The 21,509-nt window shown below is 45.5% G+C and overlaps 2 protein-coding genes across 2 annotated transcripts in view; both read right to left on the bottom strand.

Moving 5' to 3' along the window:
• Nucleotides 1–191: 191 nt before the first annotated feature.
• SH3D21 (SH3 domain containing 21) lies at nt 192–21,086 on the bottom strand. The gene is given in 17 exon segments (XM_032635919.1): nt 192–705; nt 790–853; nt 945–1,857; nt 1,981–2,073; nt 2,173–2,225; nt 2,320–2,413; nt 16,343–16,385; nt 16,550–16,652; nt 16,753–16,855; nt 17,005–17,050; nt 17,152–17,207; nt 17,385–17,475; nt 17,723–17,833; nt 18,091–18,162; nt 18,259–18,416; nt 18,594–18,833; nt 21,011–21,086. Coding segments are annotated over 17 exon segments (2,394 nt in total). The 3' UTR covers nt 192–627.
• The window catches only part of THRAP3 (thyroid hormone receptor associated protein 3), a 75,830-nt gene continuing 74,181 nt past the window's right edge, over nt 19,861–21,509 (bottom strand). The window contains 1 exon segment of the mRNA XM_032625465.1: nt 19,861–21,426. Coding sequence (XP_032481356.1) covers nt 21,205–21,426 — 222 coding nt within the window. The 3' untranslated portion in view covers nt 19,861–21,204.

Below are 21,509 nucleotides of genomic sequence, written 5' to 3'. Positions count from 1 at the left end.
CTAGGTTTAGGCGTCATTGCAATCACACACACGCGCGCGCGCACGCACACAAGGCCTCGGAACCCTAACCTTGACGCTAAGGCGCTATTAGCCCCAATGTAACCTGGGGTGCCTGAGCTGGCCTGTGGAGTTCGTGTGTCACTGCGTTCCAGAGCGGACAGTGAAGGCAACTGGGAGGGTTCCGGGCTGGAGAGCCGGCCCGCCCGGCCCCTCCCCTGGTGCACAGCTGGATTCTGGAATCCGGCCCCCGGGCAGAGGCCCGACCCCTCCTGGGCCCCTCCTGCCGGCCATTTCTCCAGCGCAGGGACTAGCGTCCGAAGGAGACACCCTCCCCCTTCGCCATCCAGTGGATAAAAATAGCCATGCGCAGGCCTTGGGAACGGTAATGGAAGCCACATGTTGGCCAGATGTGCCCAGGAGCGGCTGCCAGGAAAGCGGAGGGACGGGAGCGCGGAACGCCAGCCCCGCCCCGCCGCGCAGACCCCGCCCTGCAGGGACCAGGGAGGCGTGGCGCGCGTACACGGCAGAGTTTACTTTCTTGCGTTTCCCAAAATCGTGTGCAAGGACGTGGGTGGCCGGAGCCCGACTTCGCTCCAGGTCCCGCCGTAGTCCATCCCGGGCCCACCCTCAGTGCGTCTGCGCCTGCGCCTGCGCGTGGATGGAGCCCAGGTCCCGGGACTCCTGGGTCCTCCGTGTCATCTGAACCTAGTGGAGAGAGGGCGTCTGGGGAGTGCCAGCCGCCCACCCCCACCCCACCCCCGCCCCGCAGGGGACCCGCACCCCGCCCACCTCCAGCAACACGAACTTCTCTCTCTCGCTCTTCAGCTCCTCCCAGATGTCAGTCAGCTTCTTTCTGCGGACGCCAGACCGAGGGGAAGGGGTGGGCCGGGCAGGCCTAGGGCCCGCACCCCTCTCCTCCCCTCCCCGCACCCTTCCCCACTTACTCCAGGTGCACCCCCATCAGCTCCAGCGACCTCCTTAAAGCCTCCACCTCATCCTTTATCCTCATCATGTCGTCTCTGTCACTTTTGCTATCTGTGAGATTTTGCGGGGCCGAGGGGTGGAGGGTGGGAGTCATTTGGGGCTCTGGAGTCAGCACGATAGGATGTGGATTCTTCTGAGCAGGGGATACCTCTTCGGGGGACACCTCCTCTTTGGGGGTAGCCTCATCCTTCGCTGGTGCCTCCTCCAGGAGAGTGGTAGCCTCTTCCTGGAGGTAGGCCTTCTCAAGGGCAGGCATAGACCCTGACTTGGACTTGGACTCGGACTGGAGAGGGGAGCTGTCCGTCTTATCCGGGGGACGTTTCACCGTGCAGAGGGGATGCTCCTCTGGCATGTGAACCTCCTCTTGGGATTGAGCCTCACTGGCCCCAAGAGACCTGGCGTTTAGCAGGGCTTCCTCCGGAGAGAAGTGATGGAACTGAGTGTCGTCTCGGGTGGAGGTCTCTTCAGAGAGCACCTGTTTGGTGGTCAAGACCTTTCCTAGGGTGTGGGCCTCGTCCCCAGGAGGGGCCATCTTTGGACCAGGTGGGACTTCTGGGACCGGGACCTCATGCACAGAAAAGACCCTGTCTGGTCTGGGGTCTTTGTCCTCCAGAGTTGGGGTCTCCTCTAGGATAGGGCCCTTATCTGAAGTTAGGGATTCCTCTGGAGTGGGGGCCTTATCTGGAGACAAGGTCTTCTCCGGGCTGCGGGCATTGTCCAGAGATGAGGTCTTCTCTGGGCTGCCGGCCTTATCCGGAGATGGGGTCTTCTCTAGGCTGGGGGTCTTGTCCAGAGTTGGGGTTTTATTCACACAAGGGGCCTTTGTAAGGCTGCTCTGCTCTTCGCCCTGTGGGGATGGGGGTGAGGTCTCAGCTGAGGGCTGGGTACCTTGACAGTTTGAGTCTGGTTCCCCTTGGCCTGGGATCCTTCACACCACACCCCTGAGAACCAGACTCTGCCCAAGATCCCCACTGTCCCACGTCTTAGGCCTCTCACCTGACCAGCTGCAGTGTTGCTGTGAAGCCTGGGTTTGGGCTCGCTTTCTGCCACTCTGGCCTGGACACCCACTGAGGAAACTGCTGCTGGAGCCTGTGAGAGCAGACCCTCAGGGGCCCGGGCCTACTTGGACCCCAAGCCTCTCCCCATCTCTGTCCCTCAGCACTACAGCCCAGGCCTCACCCCACTTACTGCAGTTTCGGGAAGGGCGCTTCTGACTGTCTCCGCTGGGTGTCCAAGATGGCCTGAAACATTTCTCCATCAGAACCAGGGATGGGGGCAGGGAGCAGCATTTCTTCTGTACCCTCCTCTTTCCCCCTCCGCCACCCTGCTCCTTACTTGGCTTTGCTTGGCCCAGTTGGGGCTGTCACCAGCTTCTTGACCGTAGGGAGGGCTGTTCTGGGCATCATCTTTTTGGGTTCCTTAATAGGAGCTGGGAGGGGAGAGGGGAGTGGGGCATTTGTTCACTCATCCATTCATCTAAGAGTCGCTGTGCTGTGCACAGGGGACTAGTGACAGGAGATGAATTACATTTGACCCTGCCTCCCGGGAGCTCTGGGGACATTGACCATGGGAGCAGCCCAAAGAGGCGTCAGGGAAGGCTTCGTGGGGAGATGGCTCCAAATCCTGCCAGTTTTTAATCCATGCTTTTCAAAGACTTGTACTCGGCTTAGTGCCCATGGCTGGTTCAGACTCTTCTCCTTCCTGGACCAAGGCAACATCCTTCCCCCTTCCAGTCCACACTCCCTTCTCTGTCTTCTCTATCACATCTACTCCCTAAGAGATCTCACCCAGTCTTACGGGTTTTATTATCATCAATAAGCCAACAACTGCTAAATTTTCATCTCTAGCCCCTTCCTCTTCTCTGAACTCCAGACTCATACCCGACAGCCCTCTCAATATTTCCACTTACACACTTACCATAGCCAGAACTAAACTCTTGCTTCCCAAACTCCTTGCCCTCAGAATCTGCCCCTCTCCCACTGCTCCCCATCTCGCCCACTCACTCAGACGACAAAGTGAGGAGTCCTCCCTGACGCCTTTATTTCCGTATGCTGCACAGGCAAACCATCCGTAAGTCCTGTCTGCTCTAAACACGTCCTGAATCCAGCCACTCATCCCCACCTCCACCACTAAGCACTCTAGATTGGGTCACACCGTCTTCACCAGGACTGTCGCAGCAGCCTCCAACCTGGGCTTGGGCTGCACCCACCCTGCTTATGGTGTGCTCTCCCCACAGCAGCCAGAATGAGCTCATGCTCTACGGGGGAAGCAGACATAAACAAAAGGAGTAAACTGTGTAGTGTGTTAGGGATTCATTGGTAGTACAGAGGACGAACAAGCAGGGGAATGTATGATTTTCAATGAGATGGTCCTGAGAAGGCGACATCAGAGTGAGCATCTGAAGGCAGTCACACAAGGGACGTTCATATCCACGGACACAGGAGCAGCTACTCTGGCACACGCACACATGCTGAAATGGACTTGCACACACAATACCACACACAGATACAAACAAAATCCCCTGACCGTGGGTCGCAGTGGGCGAGAGCATGGATCCTATAGCCAGACAGCAGACTTGGAATTCCTGCTCTATTACTCACCAGTTGTGTGAGAACTTGGTTGGTAATTTAACCTTTCTGTGCCCTCATGTCCTCATCCATCAAACATGGATAACAAGAATACACATCCTGTAGGGTTGTTGTGAGGTTTGAGTGACTTAATCCACGTGAGGTGCTTAGCGTCTGCCATATAGTCAAAGCTCAGTAAATGTTAATTTTGACTCCTGCTTCTTGTAGTGTGGCTGATCAGGTGCTCTGTGGGGGCCTCCCACTAGAGAGCAATTATATCCTGCTTAGAATACAATTTTAAGTTACTGTTGGACATAAAAGAGGTAGGAGAAGCCCACAAAAAGGGAGGAACTGGGGCCAGAAAGGAAGTGAGAGGGCAGCACGACTTTGTGGCTACAGAGCCTGGGGCCAGTGATGAGGAGCAGGTGCCCCATGTTCTGCTCCTTTGGCTCATCACAGGCCCAGAGCTCGGTAGCCAGACAGCAGCGAGAGCCTTGCACCACCTTCTTCCAGACGGCGGAAGTGGTCTCCAGTGGTTGCTGCCCTCTGGCTACTAGCAGAAGTAAAAGCGAGTCCTCGCTGGAAGAAGTTTTCCCCTACAGAGGTGTACAGAACTCCCCCACACTGAGATCATACACAAAGATCCTAAAACACACGAGAGGGCAGGCCACTGAGAGCAGGAGTCAGCAGACGCAACACACAGCAGATACTGGAAGTGTCAGGAAAAGAACACAGCATAGCTACATATAGTGTATTTGAAGAAATAAAGGATGAGCGTGCAACAAAAGGACCGTTAGGAATAAACAGGAAGATTTTGCAGGGAAAAAAAAAAAAGAATTCTGTACTACTAGAGATGATAAATAGCATATATGAAATAAAATGCAATGTGTAGGTTAAACAGCAGATTAAACCTAGATAAAAATCTAGAGAATTAGTAAACTAGAAGTAGAATGAGACAAGGAGTGAAAATTTGAAAGCAATGTTCAAAGGAAGAGGTAATAGAAGCAGGGTTTGACTATGGCCGAGTGAGGTAGGTGGTGGTTAAATACTCTCTCCACACAGCAACTATAAAGCTGGATAAAAATGGCAAAACAACCAGTTCAGTGCTTGGATACTGACCAAAGACATAAAATAATTGGAGAAGCACTTGTGCTTGACAGTGTTCTTGCCTGCTCCCATCCCTCCCCCACCCCCTACTGCCTTGGTCCATGTGGATGTTCTGCAGGGTGGGATAGGTGGAGGATGAACAGCTTTACTGCCACGGTTGAAGAGAACTCAATCAATATGGGGTGCAACCTTGGATTTGGCATTGGTTTCATTGATATGACACCACAAGCAAAGAAAAAATAGGTCAGTGGGACTTCATCAAAATTTTAAACTTTTGCGCACAAAGGACACCATCAAGAAAGTGAAAAGACAACCCAAAGAACGGGGAAAAATATTAGCAAATCATACATATGATAAGGGCCTTTTATCTAGAAAATATAAAGAACTCCAACAACTCAACAGTAAAAAGTCAACCCAATTAAAAAATGGGCAAAGGACTCAGATAGATTTTTTCAACATCATTAGCTATCAAAGAAATGCAAAGCAAAACCACAATGAGATAGCATTTCATACCCACTAGGATGGTTACAATCAAAAGACAGATAGTAACAAGTACTGGTGTGAATGCGGAGAAACTGGAGCCCTCGTACACTGGTGGTGGGAATATAAAATGGTGCAACCACTTTGGAAAACAGTCTGCCAGTCCTTCCCAAAGTTAAACCAGAGTTATCATATCACCTAGCAATTCCTTTCATAGGTATATACCCAAGAGAAATGGAAACACGTCCACATGAGATCTTGTACACTAATAAAGTTCATAGCCAAAAAGTAGAAACAATCCAAATATCCATCAACAAATGAATGGAAAAAGTGATACAATAGAATATTACTGGGCAATAAAAAGGAATGAAGTACAACACATACTACAAAATGGATAAACCCTGAAAACATTATTTGACGTGAAAAAAGCCCATTAAGACCATATATTGTATGATATCATGTATATGAAATGTAGACAGATCTATCAAGACAAAGTAGGTTAGTGGTTGTCTTGGGATGAGGAGGGGAGAATGGGGAGGCTGGTGGGGTAATGGCTAAAGAGTACAGTGGGTGACGAAAACATTCTAAATTTGATTGTGGTGGTGTTGCACAACTATGACTCTACTAAACACCACCGAATTGTACATTTAAATGAGTGAATTGTATGGTATGTCAATATATCTCAATAAAGCTGTTAACCCCCATTCCCCAAAAAAGGTGGCAGGCCAGATTTGGCCCACGGACCATAATTTGCTAACTCTTAACCTAAACACCCCAATAAAAGGCAGAGATTGTCAAACTGAATTAAAAAAGCAAGATCCAGCTATATACTGTGGACAACAGATTCAAAGACACAAATAGGTTGACAGTAAAAGATTGGAGAAAGATATATCACATAAATAGTAACTATAATAATAACCATATATTAATATCAGACAAAACAAACTTCAAGATGAGAAAAATTACTGAAGACAAAGAGGGAGAGTTTATAATGATAAACAGGTAAGTACATCAGGAAGAGATAACAATGACAAATATACATGTGCCTAACAACAAAGCCTCAAAATATATAAAGCAAACACTGACAGAACTGAAAGGAGAAATAATTCAAAAATAATAGTTGGAGATTTTGTTCAGGAGAAAGGTTAAGACTTTGAATTTAGACTTGTTAAGTTAAATATACATGGTAAATTTCAAGAGCAACCACTAAAATAATAACAATAAAGTGTACTAATTCTAAATTAATGAAAAAAGTGAAATAAGAAAAAAAGGAGAAAATAAACATTTAAAAATATTGTAAAATAATTATGATTAATATAGTCTAAACTCATCAACTTATCACCAAAGAAAACGACTGACAAACTAGAGTAAAAAAACAAAGATGAGAGGGCAGACAGCAGAAGCAAGAAGAACTACAATCCTGCAGCCTGTGGAACAAAAACCACACTCACAGAAAGACAGACAAGATGAAAAGGCAGAGGGCTATGTACCAGATGAAGGAACAAGATAAAACCCCAGAAAAACAACTAAATGAAGTGGAGATAGGCAACCTTCCAGAAAAAGAATTCGGAATAATGACAGTGAAGATGATCCAGGACCTCGGAAAAAGAATGGAGGCAAAGATTGAGAAGATGCAAGAAACGTTTAACAAAGACCTAGAAGAATTAAAGAACAAACAAACAGAGATGAACAATACAATAACTGAAATGAAAACCACACTAGAAGGAATCAATAGCAGAATAACTGAGGCAGAAGAACGGATAAGTGACCTGGAAGAAAGAATGGTGGAATTCACTGCTGTGGAACAGAATAAAGAAAAAAGAATGAAAAGAAATGAAGACAGCCTAAGAGACCTCTGGGACAACATTAAATGCAACAACATTCACATTATAGGGGTCCCAGAAGGAGAAGAGACAGAGAAAGGACCCAAGAAAATATTTGAAGAGATTACAGTTGAAAACTTCCCTAACGTGGGAAAGGAAATAGCCACCCAAGTCCAGGAAGCACAGCAAGTCCCAAGCACAGGAGAAATCCAAGGAGAAACACACCAAGACACATAGTAATCAAATTGGCAAAAATTAAAGACAAAGAAAAATTATTGAAAGCAGCAAGGGAAAAACGACAAATAACATACATATGGGAACTCCCATAAGGTTAACAGCTGATTTCTCAGCAGAAACTCTACAAGCCAGAAGGGAGTGGCATGATATACTTAAAGTGATGAAAGGGAAGAACTTAGAACCAAGATTACTCTACCTGGCAAGGATCTCATTCAGATTCGATGGAGAAATCAAAAGGTTTACAGACAAGCAAAGGCTAAGAGAATTCAGCACCACCAAACCAGCTCTACAACAAATGCTAAAGGAATTTCTCTAAGTGGGAAACACAAGAGAAGAAAAGGACCTACAAAAACAAACCCAAAATAATTAAGAAAATGGTCATAGGAACATACATATCAATAATTACCTTAAACGTGAATAGATTAAATGCTCCAACCAAAAGACAAAGGCTCACTGAATGGATACAAAAACAAGACCCATATATATGCTGTCTACAAGAGACCCACTTCAGACCTAGGGACACATACAGAATGAAAGTGAGGGGATGTAAAAAGATATTCCATGCAAATGGAAAACAAAAGAAAGCTGGAGTAGCAATCCTCATATCAGATAAAATAGACTTTAAAATAAAGAATGTTACAAGAGACAAGGAAGGACACTACATAATGATCAAGGGATCAATCCAAAAAGAAGATATAACAATTATAAATATATATGCACCCAACATAGGAGCACCTCAATACATAAGGCAACTGCTAACAGCTATAAAAGAGGAAATCGACAGTACACAATAATAGTGGGGGACTTTTTTTTTTTTCAATAGTGGGGGACTTTAACACCTCACTTACACCAATGGACAGATCATCCAAAATGAAAATAAATAAGGAAACAGAAGCTTTAAATGACACAATAGACCAGATAGATTTAATTGATATTTATAGGACATTCCATCCAAAAACAGCAGATTACACTTTCTTCTCAAGTGCGCACGGAACATTCTCCAGGATAGATCACATCTTGGGTCACAAATCAAGCCTCAGTAAATTTAAGAAAATTGAAATCATGTCAAGCATCTTTTCTGACCACAACGCTATGAGATTAGAAATGAATTACAGGAAAAAAAACATAGGGCTTCCCTGGTGGCTCAGTGGTTGAGAATCCACCTGCCAATGCAGGGGACACGGGTTCAAGCCCTGGTCCGGGAAGATCTCACATGCCACGGAGCAACTAAGCCCAAGCACCACAACTACTGAGCCCGCACACCGCAACTAGTGAAGACTGTGCACCTAGAGCCCGTGCTCCACAACAAGAGAAGCCACCACAATGGGAAACCCGCTCTCCACAACTAGAGAAAGCCTGTGTGCAGCAATAAAGACCTGACACAGCCATAAATAAAATAAATAAATTTTAAAAACACACAAAAAACACAAACACATGGAGGCTAAACAATACATTACTAAATAACCAAGAGATCACTGAAGAAATCAAAGAGGAAATCAAAAAATACCTAGAGATAAATGACAATGAAAACCTGATGATCCAAAACCTATGGGATGCAGCAAAAGCAGTTCTAAGAGGGAAGTTTATAGCAATACAAGCCTACCTCGAGAAACAAGAAAAATCTCAAGTAAACAACCTAACCTTACACCTAAAGGAACTAGAGAAAGAAGAACAAACAAAACCCAAAGTTAGCAGAAGGAAAGAAATCATAAAGATCAGAGCAGAAAGAAATGAAATAGAAACAAAGAAAACAATAGCAAAGATCAATAAAACTAAAAGCTGCTTCTTTGAGAAGATAAACAAAATTGATAAACCATTAGCCAGACTCATCAAGAAAAAGAGGGAGAGGACTCAAATCAATAAAATTAGAAATGAAGAAGGAGAAGTTACAACAGACACCGCAGAAATACAAAGCATCCTAAGAGACTACTACAAGCAACTCTATGCCAATAAAATGGACAACCTGGAAGAAATGGACAAATTCTTAGAAAGGTATAACCTTCCAAGACTGAACCAGGAAGAAATAGAAAATATGAACAGACCAATCACAAGTAATGAAATTGAAACCGTGATTAAAAATCTACCAACAAACAAAAGTCCAGGACTAGATGGCTTCACAGGCAAATTCTATCAAACATTTAGAGAAGAGCTAACACCCATCCTTCTCAAACTCTTCCAAAAAATTGCAGAGGAAGGAACACTCCCAAACACATTCTACGAGGCCACCATCACCCTGATACCAAAACCAGACAAAGATACTACAAAAAAAGAAAATTACAGGGCTTCCCTGGTGGCGCAGTGGTTGAGAGTCCGCCTGCCGATGCAGGGGACACGGATTCGTGCCCTGGTCCTGGAAGATCCCACATGCCGCGGAGCAGCTGGGCCCGTGAGCCATGGCTGCTGAGCCTGCGCGTCTGGAGCCTGTGCTCGGCAACGGGAGAGGCCACAGCAGTGAGACGCCCGTGTACCGCAAAAAAAAAAAAAAAAAAGGAAAAGAAAATTACAGACCAATATCACTGATGAATATAGATGCAAAAATCCTCAACAAAATACTAGCAAACAGAATCCAACAACACATTAAAAGGATCATACACCATGATCAAGTGGGATTTATCCCGGGGATGCAAGAATTCTTCAATGTACACAAATCAATGTGATACACCATATTAACAAATTGAAGAATAAAAACCGTATGATCATCTCAATAGATGCAGAAAAAGCTTTTGGCAAAATTCAACACCCATTTATGATAAAAACTCTCCAGAAAGTGGGCAGAGAGGGAACCTACCTCAACATAATAAAGGCCATATATGACAAACCCACAGCAAACATTTCTCAATGGTGAAAAACTGAAAGCATTTCCTCTAAGACCAGGAACAAGACAAAGATGTCCATTCTCACCACTATTATTCAACATAGTTTTGGAAGTCCTAGCCACGGCAATCAGAGAAGAAAAAGAAATAAAATGAATACAAATTGGAAAAGAAGAAGTAAAACTGGCATTGTTTGCAGGTGACATGATACTATACATAGAGAATCCTAAAAATGCCACCAGAAAACTACTAGAGCTCATCAATGAATTTGGTAAAGTTGCAGGATACAAAATTAATGCACAGAAATCTCTTGCATTCCTATACACTAATGATGAAAAATCTGAACGAGAAATTAAGGAAACACTCTCATTTACCATTGCAACAAAAAGAATAAAATACCTAGGAATACACCTACCTAGGGAGACAAAAGACCTGTATGCAGAAAACTATAAGACACTGATGAAAGAAATTAAAGATGATACCAACAGATGGAGAGATATACCATGTTCTTGGATTGGAAGAATCGACATTGTGAAAATGCCTATACTACCCAAAGCAATCTACAGATTCAATGCAATCCCTATCAAATTACCAACGGCATTTTTTATGGAACTAGAACAAAAAGTCTTAAAATTTGTATGGAGACACAAAAGACCCGAATAGCCAAAGCAGTCTTGAGGGGAAAAAATGGAGCTGGAGCAATCAGACTCCCTGACTTCAGACTGTACTGCAGAGCTACAGTAATCAAGACAATATGGTACTGGAACAAAAACAGAGATATAGATCAATGGAACAGGATAGAAAGCCCAGAGATAAACCCACGCACCCATGGTCAAGTAATCTATGACAAAGGAGGCAAGGATATACAGTGGAGAAAAGACAGTCTCTTCAATAAGTGGTGCTGGGAAAACTGGACAGTTACATGTAAAAGAAGGAAATTACAACACCCCCTAACACCATACACAAAAATAAACTCAAAATGGATTAGAGACCTAAATGTAAGACCGGACACTATAAAACTCTTAGAGGAAAACATAGGAACAACATTCTTTGACATAAATCGCAGCAAGATCTTTTTTGATCCACCTCCTAGAGTAATGGAAATAAAAACAAAAATAAACAAATGGGGCCTAATGAAACTTCAAAGCTTTTGCACAGCAAAGGAAACGAAAAACAAGACGAAAAGACAACCCTCAGAATGGGAGAAAATATTTGCAAACGGATCAACGGAAAAAGGATTATCTCCAAAATATATAAACAACTCATGCAGCTCAATATTAAAGAAACAAACAACCCAATCCAAAAATGGGCAGAAGACCTAAATAGACATTTCTCCAAAGAAGACATACAGATGGCCAAGAAGCACATGAAAAGCTGCTCAACATCACTAATTATTAGAGAAATGCAAATCAAAACTACAATGAGGTAACACCTCACACCAGTTACAATGGGAATCATCAGAAAATCCACAAACAATAAATGTTGGAGAGAGTGTGGAGAAAAGGGAACCCTCTTGCACTGTTGGTGGGAATGTAAATTGATACAGCCACTATGGAGAACAGTATGGAGGTTCCTTAAAAAAACTAAAAATAGAATTACCATATGATCCAGCAATCCCACTACTGGGCATATACCCAGAGAAAACCATAATTCAAAAAGACACATGCACCCCAATGTTCACTGCAGCACTATTTACAAGAGCCAGGTCATGGAAGCAACCTAAATGCCCATCGACAGACAAATGGATAAAGATGTGGCACATATATACAACGGAATATTACTCAGCCATAAAAAGGAACGAAACTGGGTCATTTGTTGAGATGTGGATGGATCTAGAGACTGTCATACAGAGTGAAGTAAGTCAGAGAGAGAAAAACAAATATCATATATTAACGCATATTTGTGGAATCTAGAAAAATGGTACAGATGAACCCATTTGCAAGGCAGAGAAAGAGGTACAGATGTAGAAAACAAACGTATGGACACCAAGGGGGGAAAGGAGGGGGTGGGATGAATTGGGAGAATGGGATTAACATATATACACTAATATGTATAAAATAGAGAACTAATGAGAACCTTCTGTATAGCACAGGGAACTCTAGTTCACTTCGCTGTACAGTAGAAACTAACACAACATTGTAAAACAACTATACCCCAATTAAAATATATATATATATATTAAAAACACTATGCACTTTAAAAAAAAAAGAAAGAGAGAGAGAGAAAGAGAGAGGGAAAGAGAGAGCGAGAGGGAGAGAGGGAGGGGAGGGAGGGAGGGAGGGAGGGAGGGAGGGAGGAAGGAAGAAAGAAAGAATTTTAGCCAGAAGCCAGACTTGCTTATAACTATAGAGAAATTGAAGTAGTTTAAAATCTTCCCATAATGGAAGAAAAGAGGACCAGATGAATGTACAAGTAAGTTTTACCAGCTTTCAAGGAAAGATGATTCCCATCTTATGTAAGACCTAAAAGATATTTTAAAAACAAAAAAACATATTCCTTAACTCATTCATGGGGCCAGTATAATACTGATAATCAGATGAGGACAACATCTGATTAAACATCTGAGTAAAAACAACATCTGATTAAACATCTGAGTAAAAACAAATGCAAAAATCTGAAGGAAAAGAAAAAAAACTAGGAAGGTATCCCAATAGTATATGAAAAAATAATAAACCATGACCAATTTGAATTTATCCCAGGAATACAAGGGTGGCTTAATATTAGAAAATTCTACAAATATCTTTATTACATTGACAGAGTAAAGAAGAAAACCTATATGATAATTTCAAAAGATTCATATAAACAATTTGAGAAAATTCGACATCCATTCTTTTTTTTTGCGGTACGCGGCCCTCTCACTGTTGTGGCCTCTCCCATTGCGGAGCACAGGCTCTGGACGCGCAGGCTCAGCGGCCATGGCTCACGGCCCAGCCGCTCCACAGCATGTGGGAACTTCCCGGACCGGGGCACGAACCTGTGTCCCCTGCATTGACAGGCGGACTCTCAACCACTGCGCCCCCAGGGAAGCCCTTGAAACCCATTCTTGATAAAATTTCTAAGCAAAAGAAACAGAAAGACCTTCCTTAACCAGATAAAAATATACCTACAAAAGATCTAAGCAAACATCATTGTTAAAGGGAAAAAGTTTGAAGCATTCCATTTAAAATCAGGAGCATGGTAATGATGTTCAGCATCACTATTTCTACTCAATATTGTATTGCGATCCTAGCCACTAGAGTAAAACAAGAAAATGAAATTAAAAGATATAAGATGTGGAAAGGAGAGAGCCAAACTGTCATTACTCACAGATTAAATGACTGTCTTCATAGAAAACCTGTTAAGGATTTACAGATAAATTACTGAAATTATCAGCACCATGGCTGGCTATCAAATCAATATACAAAAATCAGTGCATTTCTATAGTCCTGTAAAAATAATAAAAAGGGTATCTAATTTTTAAAATGACACAATAAAACTACATGCAGAAATAATAAATGGTGCTACAACAAGTGACTGTCCATATGGAAAAAAGTATAATTAGATCACTCATTAAAATCAATGCTGCATAGATAAAAGCATTTAAAAATGAAAAGCAACACTTTAAAAGTTTTAAAGAAAATATAAATGGACTGTTTTTCTGAATTTGGGGCAGGAAGGATTACTTAAACAAGAAAAAACCTGCTAACTATTAAAGATAAGATTGATATGTTTGCATTAAAATTAACTCCTAGATAAATATTGTATGTTATCACTTATATGTGCTTATCACTTATATGTAGGATCTAAAAAACAAAACAAACAAATGAATATAACAAAATAGAAACAGACTCATAGACATAGAGAACAAACTAGTGGTTACCTGTGGGGAGAGGGAAGCGGGTGGGGCAAGATAGGGGTAGGGTATTGAAAGGTACAAACTACTCTGTGTAAAATAATTAATGGGAATTCCCTGGCAGTCCAGTGGTTAGGACTTGGTGCTTTCACTGCCGTGGTCCTGGGTTCAATCCCTGGTCAGGGATCCCACATAAAAATAAATTAAAAAAAATAAACAAACAAATAAATAAGCTGGGAAATAAATAAACAAATAAATAAGGTGGGAATATAAGTTGGTACAACCACTATGGAGGACAGTATGGAGGTTCCTTAAAAAACTAAAAATAGAACTACCATATATTCCACCAATCCCACTCCTGGGCATATATCTGGAGAAAACCATAATTCAAAAAGATACCTGCACCCCAATGTTCACTGCAGCACTATTTACAATAGCCAGGACATGGAGACAACTTAAATGTCCATCGACAGAGGAACAGATAGAGAAGATGTGGTACATATATACAATGGAATATTACTCAGCCATAAAAAAGAATGAAATAATGCCATTTGCAGCAACATGGGTGGACCTAGAGATTATTACACTAAATGAAGTAAGTCAAACAGAGAAAGACAAATGTCATATGGTATCACTAATATGTGGAATCTAATTTTTTTAAATGATATATAAATAAGCTACAAGGATTTATTGTACAGCACAGGGAATATAGCCAATATTTTGCAATAACTTTAAATGGAGTATAAGCTGTAAAAATTTTGAATCACTGTGTTGTACACCTGAAACTAATATCATATTGTAAATCAACTATACTTCAAAAAAATTTTTTTAATTTAGAACTCCTATTCATCAAAAACCTCATTAAAAAAAAGAAGAAAAGCCACAAACTGAAAGTATCTATAACATGTATAACACGTAATTCAGAATATATAAAGAACTTCAACAATTATTACTAACCAGGGAAATACAAATGAAGTCCGCAATGAGATGCTATTTTGTGCTAGATTCACGAAAATAATGAAATCTGGTAATACCAAGTGTTGAAGAGGATTTGGATCAGTTTGGTCTCTTATATACCAATGGTGTAGTGGTAAAAGTGTACAATCCCTTTGGAAACCAATGTGACTTGACCTCATAAAAGCTGAACATTTACATACCCTACACTCTAGCAGTGCCACTCCTAGGACTATATCCTAGAGAAACATTATACCTGCACACCGGAAGATAGGCACATGATAGTGTTTATGGCAGCACTATTTGTAATAGTAAATACTACAGCCCTGCTGCTTCTGGTTCCAGCCTTGCAACCTCATCACAGCCCTCCTAGCCCCTCTTGTCTTTACTACTCAGCTCCTGCAACAGGAGTCCTGCTGCCAGAGGCTGGGCAAGTCCCTGAAAACACACACCATATCCAGAGAGCAGCTCCCAGGGGACTGAAGGCTTGAGGCAGACCTGGGGCCAGCAGTGGCTACTGGTTTATATTGGAAAGATAAAGGAGATTTTCTGTTTCCTGTTTTATAAATGTACATTTTTCACTTGGTATCTTATCAAATGTTTGTGTTTAAAACATATTAAACATCTAGTATTGCCGTTTTCTACTTGGCTTTAGCAAACAACAATAAATGAATTAAAAAATAAAATGAAATAAAAATAAAAACTAGAAACAACGAAAATGTCCAACATCAGGAATAGACCAGATACATAATTTGCGTTCAGTCCCACAAGGAATAGTATACAGCAGAGAAAAAGAAATGAACTGCATCTACACACAACATGGATGAATCTCAGAAACATAATGTTGATTGGAAACAGCGAGTCCCAGAAGACCATAAACATATGATACCATTTTTATAGACCTCAAAAACAAACAAAAATAAATTAGGCACATACCAAAGTGAGTACCTTTAAAAACTCAAGGGAATTATTCAAAATTCAGGGTAGTGGTTAGGGTTACCTTTAATGTGGGGGAAGTAGCAGAAGGGAAAGAGAGGAGCACACAAACCACTAGCAATTTCTAGTTCTTGGGTTTGGGTGACAGACCATGGGCACTCATTATTAAGTTTGAAAACATATATTATGTATTGTTTTTGATTACGTGAAATATTACATTAAAACATAAATTAAAGACACATCCCACGAATATAGTGATACATAGACAGAACTATTCACTGACACACTTAATAGATACATGAACACACAGTCTCAAAGACCCAGATACACTGATCCATACATTTCCTTACAAAATGAAACAAACCTAAACACATTCATTCATGAGAATGACAGCCACATTCTCTGGAAAGAAGAACAGGAACATACTAACACACACAAAGTGACACATTCCTAACACTGACCACATACATTCCTACCAGTCCCATGGGGAGGTACCTCCTAAGAGGGTGTACTGGACCACTGGGAAACTATGGGTGCTTATGAGCAACTGGACTGGTGGATCGTCTCCCAGAGATCACCCCCCCAATCCCAGGCTCCCCAGGCACCCACCTGATTCCCGGGATACCACTTTCCGTGGGACCAGCTTCTTGATCTATGCAGAAAAGAAGTGTCAGAATCTGAAGAGGAGCCCTCACATTTCTAGGTCCACCCTCATTTGTGGGTGGCCCTCCAGCTGTGTCCCGTGAGAGCCACAACCCCCAACTTTGTCCAGAGTAGCCTGCGCCTTGCCACCTGAGTGCCTGGCTTCATACTCACCGGGGGTGGTGGGAGCACAAATTTACCTGGGAAAAGTCCTCTTCTGCCTTGAGACTCTCCTTCCCACCAGCCCTTATCCTCTGTGGTTTGGGAGAGCAAGATGCTGTGGGGAGGTAAGCCAGATCCCCACGCTCCTTCCTTCCCCAAGCCCACCCTTCTCAACACCCCCGTCCCCGTGCCCTCCCCTGCCCTGTGCCTTTCACACCTTCCTCAGTACTTTCACCTCGTCCCCCCTCCGCAGCGCCAACTCGTCTGGGGCCTCGGGATGGTAGTCAAACAGGACCCTGTAGGTCTCAGGGTGGGAGACTGAAGGGAGGTCAGTTCACTGAAGCCAAACCCCCTCCCCAAACCATTCATCGGCTCCCTCCTCCATCAGTCTAGCTGGGTCCCCCCTCCCCCCAAGTCAGAGTGGCTTGGGGAGGAGGATTTGAAGGACCCTTTGGCTGGGTGCTCACCTGTCCGCAGGTAGTCTGGAGGGCTGTCATAGGTCAGGCTGCTCAGCTAGTGGGGGAAGGGCGAGGAACAAGCTGAGCCCCCCAACACCCCCGTCCCTCCCAGCCAAGATGAACTCACCACCTCTTTGCCCACTCCACCCAATTTACCTTGGGAGCCCGCTGGGGACCAAAGCTGATTGAAGGCATGTCTGGGTTACCAAGGCCTGGTGGGGGGATAGTGAGGTTAGGGGCTGGTGCTAATTCAGTTTAGGTCATGGGAGAGGTCAAAGGGTTGATGGGGCAAGATGTGTGGATCACACGTTCAGGCCACTGGGGAGGGTCACTGAAGATTGTAGAGTCTGGTCACAGGGGTTCACGGGGTCACAGGGTCCAGGTCTCACTTGGGGGCCCACTGTCCAGCAACTCCACAAAGTTGGATGGGAAGGCTCCCAGCTGCCCGTTCTTCTTCCCCAGCCACCAGCCGTCCTCAATCTGGGGAGGGGGGAGGACGAAGGGACATCTGGTTCTGCCCCAAGGGGCTCCCTAGGCATCTTAAACCCTGGTTCACCCCCCCCCGGATTCTGCCCGATGACCCCTCTCCTCCCTTGCTCCCCCACTTTCCCATTTCTGTGCCCCTCATCAGTCCCATCATCCACACCCTCACTGCACCCATTTCCCCTCATCCGGAGACATACTCCATCATCTCCCCCCAAACCCTCTCATCATCTCATCCCCTCACTTCCTTTATCACTTCCACAATCTCCCCAGCTTGCAGCTTCAGCTCGTCAGCCTGCTCCGGGCTGTAGCTGAAGTTCACTTTGCACTATCTTTCGTGGCCCGGAGATTCGACCTGGGTGACCTGGGGTCTGACGAGAAGGAGGTCTCTGGAGCCTCGAGCCCCAGTCCTCTGAGGGGGGCAGGGGCGGGCCGCGAGCGCCCCCTTGTACCTCCAGGCCCCGCCCCAGGGCGGAGCATTGTACTCGAGAACCAATCACGGGACGCACAGAGGCCACGCAGTCCCGCCCAGAGCCGCGCCCGTCTCGGCGAGCTGGGAAGACCTGGGGTGGGGGTGGGGTGGGGAGCTGCGCGCGCTCGCCCACCGCCCTGGCTCTCACCTCCGCGGCGCACACAGCGCGGTCTCGGCGCCTCCCCCGAGCCGCGGAGAGTCTCAGGGATCTCCTACGAATGAGCGCACGGGCAGGGGGGCTCTCAGCTCCCGGGGGCGCGCGCTGAGAGCCACCCCACCCCCCCGCCCGACCTCCGGCCCGGCCTCACCTGCACCAGGCACTCGGGGAAGAGGCCACAACGGCCCCCCAGCTCTCCACGCAGCCAGCCCCGTGCGGGCCCATTGCACACCTGCCGGACCACGTCCCCGTGCGCCAGGCTCGGCTCGTCCTTTTTCTGCGCGCTGTATCCGGCCAGGACCAGCACCTCTGCGGGCGGAGGATGGCGCTGGCACGCGGCTCAGAAGAGCCCATTCAGGGGCGACTGGCCATGGCGCGAGTCCCAGGCCCCGTGTGGACAGCGGGAGAGCGGGGTGGTGGTGTAGGCTTTTATCGCTATTTCCACGCAGTTGCATAGAAGATCTACCCCAAACCCTCTGCACATACCTATGGCTTCCGGGGCGCCTTCCGGAGCCGAGCAAGAAGGATGGTGCAGTCGCGTTCGCAGCCGATACTGGGTCCAGGTAGGGTGGGACAAGCAGCGAGATTGTGAAGCCAAGGAGGCGGAGACGCGAGCCGATAGGTCGGGCTCCAGGTGCAAGGAGTGCGTATGGGAGAGGGGGCGGCCCAGTTCGGCAGGTTCGGTCCCCAGATCAGGAGTGAGGACTCCGGGATCTCTGGCCAGTGCTGGGGTCACAGCTCCCCGACATGATCTTGTCTGCCTAGCCACCTAAGTTTCAGTCTAGCCACCTTCCCTCCTTCTCCCAGCCTTGGCCCTGAGGCTCCCACCCACCATTACTGGCTTACCCTCTCCGGGCTGACAAGCTTTTAGCTGCAGGGGAAGTGGGAAGAGGCACATACCAGCAGGGGCGGGTCCTGGGTGGACGGGGTGGTTGCTCTGTGCGCACAAACCTATTGCTGCTTTCCCTGGGAGGTATATTCCTCCCTGGACCCCCTTCAAGGGAAGAGGAAGAGCACAAAAACCCTTTCTTCAGGCCAAGGGGCCCTCATTTGGTTTCAGAAAACATGCCCGGATTTTCCCAGGGAGAAGACAGGAAGAAGGGAACTTCAGGAGCTTACAAGGCTCCTGCTCTCCTGCAGCCAAGGCCAATGCTGGCAAAGGCTGAAGGTTAGTGCCAGTCCCACGTGGGCTAGGTTAACTTTCAGGTCATCTTCCTGCTTAGTGGCGAACGTAGAAAGCCGAACCCGAGCCCTGCAACCACTTCATCTGTTGCTACCCCGGGGTTAATGGAGACTCTTCACTGCAGCATGAAGCCCACTTTTGTGCTGCACTGAACAGCAGCTGGAGTGACTCAAGTAGCTTTAGGAAAAGATATTTTCAAAAAATCTGTGAGCCTCAAGAAAAAAAGAAAGCCGAGCCTGTTATCCACACCCCTTGACCCCTGCCCCACCACTTTGGAAGCCAAAGTTCTTGCTTATGACACCAGAGTGAAAAAATCTGGTTCTCCTAGGGTGTCCAAGGTACAGGATATGAAGCAAAATCACTGGAAAGGGAAAGAGGAGCTATAACCCAAAGCAGGATTGGCTGAGGTCCTCCCAGAACCACCAAATGCGGAGCTGGAGAGGATGGAGCTGAGCAACAGTCTGGGCCCAGCCCCCCCCAGACACCTGGTTTTTCAGGTTCCCTGGAGCTGCTATGGGAGACACCCCCCGCCCCAACACACACACTCAGGGTGACAATGACCAGAGCCCATTTACATCTGCCACTTCATTTATTTTTTTATTTGCAGGAGGAGTTGAAACAAATTTTAAGGGTATTTTCATTTTTTTTTTCCCTAAACATGAATCATTCAAGTAAAACCAACTTAACTATAGAAACGTAGCAAAGTAAGGGGAAAGTAGCATAACCCAAGAGGCAAAGGTTGGAGGGGGGAAGAGGTGGGTGCAGTCCGCATATAACATATGCATAAATGCCATATGATTCACCTGCTCAGGACCGCCTCCCCAGAAGGCAAGCACAAGGACCCATTTTAAGAGGATGTTTTCCCCCCAAACATCTGAGAATGTTTCAACTTAAAGCTTAAGGTTAAAAAAAGGAAAAGAAAAAAAACAAAAAACCCCCACAAACCACCCAGCCATAACCACCTTCCTTAATCGATCATAGGAGTTTCTTTTCATTTTATAAAAAGATTAATAAAAAATATTGAAAAAATTATTTTCTCATCTTATATTTGTAAAGATAATAGAAGTCAGAAGTTTCTTAGAAAACAGACCAGAAACTGCCACATCCAGTTTCCACCCCTGTTGCTGAGAGGATCAGCAGGACTAGAAAGTTTGGGATACTGGAGCTGCTGGTGGAGAAGGGAAAGCCCAGCCCAGAAGAAATCAGAAAATATTGGGGGGGAGGGGAGATGCACACATGGGGTGTGGTTAGGAACACCACCATGTGATACATGGCTGCGCAGAAAAGGGGAACACAAGGTGGTCAGAAAGGCCTTGAACTCCTCCTCGACATACAAAACCAACTTTTACAAAGATCCAAGCAGTTTGGTCCCAAACTGAGGTGAACACTTCAATGTTTATTCACATGCTTTGTTTTCTCTTTTAAGAATCAAAGTTGCCCAAATTAAATCTTTCCGCTAATGTTACTATATATGCCTAAAAAAGGGGCGGGGCTTTTAAAATCAGGATAAGGGAGAAGAGATTGAAAATCATCAAATTAGTCCTCTTAGCTCCAAATGAAATGAAATGAAGAATAAAACTGTTGGTTTCTAATAGGGAACAAACCAAAATCCAAGTATCGCTCTGCCCTCCCTACCCCAGCCCCACCCCACACAGCAACAAATGAGAACCACACAGCTAAAGCCCAACATGGTGTGTTCTGCTCAAGAGCTGGGCCTGACCCCAGGCCCCACAGCCGGCTGCCTCTGGCGGGACACAGCGCCAGGGATGCTTTCGGCTGTAGTAGGAGTTCTGCATGGCTGGTGGGGGGTAGGGGTGGGATTTTCAGAATCTTCTCGAGGCTCCTCTGTTTAGCTCACCAGCCATCTTCCCAGCGCCTCTCTCCCTTGGGCAGGGGCTCCCATCAAGGTGGCCTCTACTCAGCTGTAGGCTGTAAATTGTCCTTTTCTTCTCGGTTCTCTGTCCCACTCTCGTCGTCTTCGATCTCCCCTTCCTCCCCACTGAACTTGTCGTGGGCCCATTTGGGGCTGGTGCTGGATTTCCGGAACATGAACCGGCCCCGACCCCGAGGAAAGGCTCCTCGGCCCCGGCCCCGGCTCACCCACTTCTCACTGCCTTCACCTTCACGGTCATCATGCTGAAAGGAAAGAAGACTGCCATCAATGCCAGAGTGAACAAGAGTAGCCAGAACCCTCTCCTCTGAACCCACCCAAATATGAC

This window comes from Phocoena sinus, chromosome 1 (genome assembly GCF_008692025.1).
Source record: "Phocoena sinus isolate mPhoSin1 chromosome 1, mPhoSin1.pri, whole genome shotgun sequence".
In the NCBI taxonomy this organism is placed as follows: domain Eukaryota; kingdom Metazoa; phylum Chordata; class Mammalia; order Artiodactyla; family Phocoenidae; genus Phocoena; species Phocoena sinus.
The sequence above is the reverse complement of the archived record's forward strand: the minus strand, read 5'-3'. Positions and strand labels throughout refer to the sequence as shown.